General features: G+C 37.9%; 1 protein-coding gene across 1 annotated transcript; it reads right to left on the bottom strand.

Moving 5' to 3' along the window:
- Window positions 1–1,079: 1,079 nt before the first annotated feature.
- Window positions 1,080–7,595, bottom strand: dda1 (DET1 and DDB1 associated 1). The gene is made up of 5 exons (XM_020933394.2): window positions 6,848–7,595; window positions 6,200–6,280; window positions 6,066–6,117; window positions 5,925–5,986; window positions 1,080–5,078 (listed from the first exon to the last, which is right to left on the bottom strand). Exons 1-5 carry the CDS (start codon window positions 6,854–6,856, stop codon window positions 4,974–4,976), a joined length of 309 nt encoding a protein of 102 aa, XP_020789053.1. The 5' UTR covers window positions 6,857–7,595; the 3' UTR covers window positions 1,080–4,973.
- Between the last annotated feature and the right edge of the window lie 1,036 nt (window positions 7,596–8,631).

The following is an 8,631-nucleotide window of genomic DNA, read 5'->3' as shown; positions in this document are numbered from 1 at the left end:
GCCTCAGAGCAATCTGAATTTCTCTCAATCTGACATTAAATGAGAGTATTTTACTTTTAAACAATAATCATAAGAAAGATAATAATAATAATAATCATATGTAATGGATGTAAACAAAAATGTAACTGTACTAGCACAAAAATAAAACTACTTTCAGTTCTGGTTATCTAGTAGGTGACCAAATTGATAAGACAAATTCCCAATCCACCATAATTCAAATAAATAGAGATGTGCATGTCTCAAGAACAATGAGGAAAAACAGACAAAACTAAACAAAACAAAACTGTGCATTTTAGTGAGGGCCCCAAACTCAAGTTTGCCTAGGGCTCCCAAATTGCTAACTCTGTCACTGAAACATAGTATACAAATTTGATAATTAATTAAACTTATTTTGATTTTACCTGAATAGTTGTAATGAACTAGATGTAAATCAAAAATTGTGTTGTCATGACTAAGGAAAAGACTCGATACTCAATACTGATTCTAATAGTACTATAATAATAAAAATATTTCTTTAGAAATAGAATGTAATTTTCAGCATTAAATCATAGTACTTTCTTTTCTATTCCCATGTGCTCTTATATGTGTGTAATCCATCAGTGTTCCAAATAGGTTCCATAGTGATCCACGGGCGTATACTAGTCTACATGCTCTTATATTTGTTCTAATACAGCTCAAGATCATTCTAAAACTATTCAGAAAAGGTTCATTTCTGTCCTGTGAATGTGATTTTTAGTATCGATACCAGCTCTAATGAGTATCTAGTTTCGATACTAGTTTTAGTATTGATTAGCATCTGATTTTCAATATTTTAGACAACTGTAATTAGCTGAAAATGCAATTCTGTTGACTAAAAACTTTATCGTAATTGTGGCATCATTATGTTTCAAGCCTTTTCCTTAGTATAAAAAGGCAGTTTAAAATAGTACGATAACACTACTCCGACTTCTGAATGTGTATACAAATGTCCTTCAAAAAAAAAAAAAACTTAACACTATAAACAAAACATAATACTACAATATTAAATGTTTAATGCTCAAATTAGTTTTCATGAATATTCAAAATTCATTACACAAGGGCAGTTTGTATCCAGTTTTATTTGAGCAAAGCCAAAAGAGATTCCTGTCCTCACACATGAACTGAACCAGAGCAAGGCTTCGGGTGTGTTCAACAGTCTGACCAAAACATGCTTTAAAGACGCACTACGGAATTTTTTTCTGATGGAGAGTCCGCTACCTGCTTCCCTTCATCCGATTTAGTTTATTTTAGCTTGAACTCGAGTTGCCTCATGGGGCTTCAACATTTTATTTTTTCCAAATCAATCAAATAAAAGCATGAAAATCGAAAAATATTCTACAGTAAGACATTAAACTTATCGCCACGAAAACAAGTAAATTACAGATCAGATCACTTGCAGTAAGAATGCATGTTTGTCAAAGTATTTTTTAAGCAATAAAACACTAATAATAACAATAAAAAAAGAGATAGGTAAGAAGATAAATGCCATACTGTGGAATATTCCAGGCAATGCAATAACATCTTCACTGAGCTAAGCAGGTAGCGGACCGGTCCTTTCACGCTTTAATAACATCGAATTCTCTCGTTAACCTTTAGAGACACATTAAAATGCAGAGTAATGTAATATCCAATGTGAGACTTGTCCTTTTTTCACAACACGGACATCTGATTTGGATAAACTGTTATACTGACTCACATTTGTAACTGCTAGATTTGCCTTTAATTAGAAAGTGAAGTTTGTTAAAATTCACCACTGTAAACATGAAAGGAGGCTGAGAGCACACCACAAACAAAGCACCGATACGAGAAGGTCAGTTACTTTTATGGAGACATTTTTGGACATTTCTTGACTGTCCAGGTCCACACTGCATGAATCTTAGCAAATATAAATCAATAATAGGTTGGGTTCATGTCACGTACTTTATTGAGCTGGAGAGCAGGTGAGAAATCTGTGGCTGAATTTGCCTTTTAACTGTCAAAATGTGGATTTGTTGATGTGGTTTATGGTTAAAGGTGTACAGTACTGTGTAACTTTTCCAGTGGAGGGTCAGTCGAATGCTTTTTTTCTGTGGAGATGTTGCGTCGTCTGGACTGTTTCACAGTATGGCATTAAAACTTTCTATCTTCATGGAGACCAAACCAGACAGAATAACAGGTCAAATCTGTGGGGAGGTGACCCCGCTCAGTCAGAATGCCTGTTGTTTTTCTTGGCATTTCTGAGTTATAAAACCAACTGTAAAGGAAAAATTGTAAAGTAGAGCTGTTTAATGTCACACTGTGGAACATTCCAGGCATAGCAATGACATATCCATAGAAACAAGCAGGTGACGGGCCTCCAAACCAAAAAGCTGCATAGCACACCTTTAAAATTTCTGTGGTTACCGGGTCTATACACATGAACGAAAGTTGTTTTTCCACAACTTTTAAGTTTAAAAAAACTGCGGTATTACTAAATTTCAAAGACTTTCAAGAACCATAACGTAAACATTGCAAGTTACACATTTGTAGGTTTTCAGTTTGGATATTTCTTCCAAAAACAGTGCCCCTGCTCTCTGCTCTCCGTTAATTCTAATACACCTTGAACACAACCTATTGCTAAACCTTGAAAACGCAGCAAGTTTGATATGAAACAATTTGGACATATTTTACTTTGTACCAACCAGTAACTAACATTCTGGATGGGGAAAAAAACAAACCAATTTTAAATACACAACCACAACTAATGATTCGACGAGTCACATTAGGTCCCGGGCGGTCCTACGATGTGTGTTCTAATCAGGACAGTTGTTGTGGTAGTAAAATATAAAAGACTACTTTAAGCCCCAGCACAACAGTTACCCCATAAGCACATAGCAGAATAGTCTATGCATATTGAACACACATACACAACTATTGGGTTTAATACGGAAGTTATTTCTACTATTTTGTGCTCTTCTTCACAGTGCATTGATATTGAGTTGTGTGAAATGATGTTGTAGTACTGCTTGCAGACAGAGGGGGCAGTGAAACCAAAGGGGCGGGCACTGTGGCTGGCAGGAAGCTCATTGCCAATCATCAATCATTCGACATAAACAATAATATTATTAAAATTAAACAGTAACAAAAGTCATATTTGCACAAAACAGGGTTCTCGGCACAACAGCGGGATAAACGAGTCAGGAACCAGGAATCAAAAGTGATGGCTCGGGTTTTTGAATGGGTCTGGTGCGCAAACAGGTAAAAGGTAAAAGATATTAAAGGTGCATTGTGTAACTTTTCTGGTGGAGGGTCTGTCAAATGCTTTTTTCCGTGAAGATGTTATTACTTAGTCTGGAATGTTTCACAGTATGATATTAAACCTTTCTATTTTCATGGAGACCAAACCAGATCAAGTTAAGGCCGAATTATAGTTCTGCGTCGACACAACGCACATTGCTGCTGTCGCCTTGTTGCTGTCATTTTTGATTTATGGATCTGTGTCAAGGTCTATGCACTGCAAAGTATTTCACAACACCACAACGCTAGGAGGCAAGGATTTAGAAATGGTATTCGTGTTTACAAAATGAAGTGGGAAAGCGGAGTACTGGAAATGTAGAGCGGTAGTATAGAGGACCAATCACAGCCCTTATTGTCTGCGTCGGTTTGATGTGTAGTTATTGAACTAGTAGCGCCGCGATGCAGACAATTTGACACACAACCATACATTGGGTTTTACAGGTCAGATCTGTGGAGAGGTGACCAAGCTCACAATCAGAGCGCCTGTTTTTCTAAGTATTTTCAGCTGTAAAACCACCCAAATTGAATAAATATAATGTAGAGATGTTTAATGTCATACTGTGGAACATTCCAGGCAGAGCAATAGCATCTCCATAGAAACAAGCAGGTGACAGATCCTCCACCAGAAAAGTTACACAATGCACCTTTAATCAATACTAAAACTAGTTGAATCTAGGTATTAATTTGAAGAAAATCACAGATCATTGACATTCCTAAAAAGTTTTAGAATAGAAGATGACAAAAAGAAAACGGTCTTCTGAAATGCTCCTGGACTTGTTTACAATGTGCACTTTGACCAATCAGAAAAAAACAATTACCAGTAAATTTTTTACCAAAATCTAGTCAGAAATATAAGCTCAGCAGCTGTTTGTTAGCCAATTAAATAAACAGTCCAAACTACCAGCTGTTTTCTCCATTAAAAACCTGAACCATCACTTGAAGGTATCCAACTCCACATCTACGCACCATGAGGTCACTTCACGTACAGCTCAGCACAGACATCAACAGCTCTCACGCTGGGAATGGCCCCATGTAAACTACAGATTACAGACTACAGTCTAATGCCATTCTGTTGATTTCTCCTAAACATAAGACACAACTTGGAATAGACCTTTTCTTATACTTGTCCATAGGATCAAAACTAACTAGAGCTGGGTACAGGTGTATATTTGAATGTGTTTATTTTACTAATTTGTCATATTTTTATGTTTAAGGACTAGTAAGGTTTTGTCGTTTAAAATGTTTTCCGCATAGACTGTATATAGAAGTGGACTTAGTGTGGGAGTGTGACATCACCCATAGTGTCCCACGCTGTAGAGATGTCAAACTAATTAAATAGTGTGTGTAATTAATCTGCTTCTTGATTGACCGCAGTATCTGTTAATACAATTGGGCCACATAACATGAGAAACTAATCAAATGAACACAATTAAAAATGGATTTCAAACATTTTGCCAGTTGAAATTACAACAAGGAGACGTCAATTTAATTTTGTTTGTTCCGGGTTGGTTGCATCACGGATATTTTGGATTGAAAAAGGTACCCAGCGATTCAAGTATCTGCTATGAACAATAAGACTTAAAATATTTCTACACAATAGTTCACATATGATTCAGGTACAATTCTACTTTCTGTTGTGTTTACATTGGCCATGCCCTCCACACACGCACACACGCGCATACACACATAAACACACACACTTATGAGTCCTCATTCATCTCTTGGCTGTCTGTCCGGGCGATTTTCCGTGGGGGCGCTGGACTGTCCCCCTCCCCTTGTTCCTGCTCTCGTTTCTTTGCTGCATTCTGTTTAACACAAATGATTAGAGCATTAGAGCACTTTCACTATATGGATGGCAAACCAACAAATTCACAATGATTCTATAAAAGAGTAAAGACAATAGTTTTTTGACACCTGTTGCCATTGACACCTGTTGCCATATTGGTTCTTGTAGCCAATGTAAACAAATGTAAATTCTTTAACTGCCCAAATATCAGTCAATCAGTCAATTTCCCGGCAATCCTGATCTTCTTGTTTTAGATTAATAACTGTTTTCTCTCAGTAAAGTCTGTGAAGAGCCAGAGAAACACTGCTTGAGAAAACCAATATGGCAAAATCTTCCAATATATATGCGTACATACTATATCTTTACTGCCTGCGTGACATTAGCTGTCCAAGATCATTACAATTAATCAGAATAACTGACTAGTTGATTTTTTTTTTGTTTTTTTTTAATGTATCATTTTGACAGTGGTAATCATTGTCTGGATTATACAGACTCTAAAACACATGAAAAAAGACCTTTCATAACAAAGACAGCAGCATAATTAAATCTAAATGGCAAAACTGAATAAACAATTTGGGATTTTCCATCACTAATAGACTTGTAATATAATATTCTCAAATCTCTCAAAAGCCCTCAGTCACCCTATTTGAACCTTTATTTGGTTAATGAAATGTGTTCTCAGTCTCAATGTACTGTAGAAATTTGACTACTTGACTAATTAAACAAATAACTGCTGACTCGTTGACTACTATAATAAACTTAAAACTTACCAACCCTACAGTTATGGTTTTGTACGTAACAGAAATACACCACAATACCATAAAATAGACAGTTGAATGGTGAGAAAATGTGTAACTGAAATTACCTTTTTGTCCCACTGCTGATGAAGGTAACGCAGCAGGATATTGGTTTTCTCCGTCACAATAACTACAACACACACATCTCCATCAGTACAATGTTGACAAGACTTTCCCAACGCTCAGTCACTTCACAGTCGGGCACTTACTCTGTTCGGAGGGGTATTCTCGTGTTGGCAGGTAAACTGAAGGCCTTCGATTCTGCAGACAAAGAAAATGAACATTTCAACACAATGGCAAATTAATCTAATGAATGAAGATTTATAAGGGTTTGTAAACTTACAGACGCTTTACAAACAGAGTCTGCATGAAACCTGCTGAAGTTACTCTTGTTGTAAACTGGAAGTCCTTTTAGGAAGTCTGCCTGTGGAAAGAAGGAAAATAAATGCCTTATATTCAGTGACTACTTAAAACATTTTCTTTAGACAATTAAGCTGACAGATTTTCACTTTCAAAGCTACATGGAAAATTGTTGTCACTTCATATGTCTGGCCATTAGAAACCACCCAGTGTTCTTGGTTAACCACAGTATTAGGCAATACTTGTGCAAATGCCTGTGCCAGTCATAGACTGTATGATGCCAACAGACTTCAGACTGCCCTGTCCTTTAGCCAGTATACAATGTATGTGCAGGGCGTGAGTGACTAAACCCACACATCTGCTCAGTCTCTCCTGAATCAGTCCTCCATGTTCAGTGTGTGATGGAGGAGCCAGTCTTCCCCATGGTTCTCCCTGAGCAGCCGGGCACGGGGAGATGCCGGTTGGCCTTGAGCTGATGGCACAGGGCACTGGCAGGTGTGGCTAGCTCAAAGCTAACGCTAGCCCCAGAGTTCGTGTTTGAGGGTTTTCTGTGGCCTCCACGGCAGACCTGTACCTTCACTCTGAGCTAAAGTTCATATGAAAAGTTCGTGGAAGAGTATATGATGTGTACCTTCTCCATAACGCAGGAAATGTCCGCCGCCGCTGGTGGACGCCGCTGTGCGCTGATCAGACCGAGACACCGGGCGAGACACTCGTGTGGGTCCGTAAATTCACGCTCTTCTCAGGTGACTTTGTGAAACAGGTCCAACATGTCAAACGGATGCGGCTGTCTCCATGATATGTCCACAAGTTAAGGCAGAACACTCTCCGGGTTCAGTAAATACAGCTCAAACTGGCATGACAAGTGCTAGCAAAGCTAACCGTGTACTTCAGCTGCTCGTGTGATTGCTGCGCTGGGTTGCCAGAGCAGTAACACGGTTTCAAGGAAATGCACAATCCATTTCATTTCTGTCACAAATTATTCCGTTGTAGATAGTTGATGTAAATACGACTCGCCTAAATACAAAATATTAAATGTAAATCAGCTAAAAACCTTGAATATTTATTATTTAGTTTTGTTTCCAGACGAAAGATTATAGGTTAGTTATGATAGCTAAAGGCACATTCTTATCTCTCAGATGCAGCTGTAGTTTCCTTTGGGCTGCTCCTCCACAGTCGCCTCTGTCCTGTTCAGGGCTCTGGCTTTCAGGTCAAACTCCATAAATTAGATAATCTTGGGTTTGTACGTGACATCCAGAGCTCTCTTGACAGATTTACATGTGGCTCTTCTTTGAGACTTCAGCTTCTTCCTCTGAGCAGCAGCAGCAGCAGCAGCAGCATCCCCTGGGGTCAGACAAAAGCCCATTAATTCTGTAGCAGCCAAAATGCACATCCGGCCACTGTATGGCGCTATGTCTTTGTTTTATGTGAGTTGCTACCTATTTAAGACCTCTAATTAGCAATACCAGATGTTGCAAATTGATTAGGTACAGTCTTTTGATCGTGTTCACGTCTCATGCTACAATAAAGGATTTATTTATTTATTATATTTGAGCTTTCACTGGAGGTTTTAGGCTCATTTATATGGAAACACGAGTCAGAAATGCATTTTAAAATTGGCGCCCTAGTGGCTTGTGTGGCATAGGGCCACACTACCCTTATAAGTTATGTGATATTAGTACTGACCATAGACTGTATAAAGTGGACAGCAACAGTTACAGGGGAAGGGGTGACAATTTTCAGTGTTAAGTAGATGGAGCTGGAAACGCCCCCGTACTCACTTTCTATTTGGAACGCAGCAGCTAGAAGGTTAGCTATGTCCATTTAAATATAAGTTATTAATCTAAACTTAAAAACAGTCGACATAACTAGGGGTGTGCAAAAATATTGAAATACTGATATATCATATTGTTTAATTTGATGATACAGTATTGATATTGTCGGTTGCTGTATCAATATATTGCCAAGAGTAAAATGGGTGTTTTTATATTAACTTAGTGGCCTTAATAGACTTTTAGTATCTATGATTTAGCCTTTGTTTAGCCTTTATTTTTCACAAAACCATATCAAATCAATTTGAAATATATTGTATCAAATTATATGGAATCAGAAGTCCACTGTATTGAAAAATGTATTGTATCGTGGCCTGTGTATTGAGATATGTATCATATTGGCAAGTTTTTAGTGACACCCAGCTCTAGACATAACATTGCTCTTCTCTGCAGACTGGTCTCACTTCTGGCTCTGCATTGGCTGACCAGGGTGCATTCATCTTTGTGGCTGTCATTCCAGGACTTGACTTTACACGTTTAGAGCAGTAAAAAAAAAACATGTCACAGCGACCGCAGCTCATCAGCTTCATTGAGGCTGTAGTACAGACAGAATTTGAGCAAAGAAGTGCTGAAAGGAAAAATA

The sequence above is a fragment of the Boleophthalmus pectinirostris genome, unplaced genomic scaffold (assembly GCF_026225935.1).
Source record: "Boleophthalmus pectinirostris isolate CB_2022bp ecotype Guang Dong unplaced genomic scaffold, ASM2622593v1 HiC_scaffold_7, whole genome shotgun sequence".
Lineage (NCBI taxonomy): Eukaryota > Metazoa > Chordata > Actinopteri > Gobiiformes > Gobiidae > Boleophthalmus > Boleophthalmus pectinirostris.
Note: the sequence above shows the minus strand (reverse complement) of the source record. Positions and strands in the feature narration are given on the sequence as shown.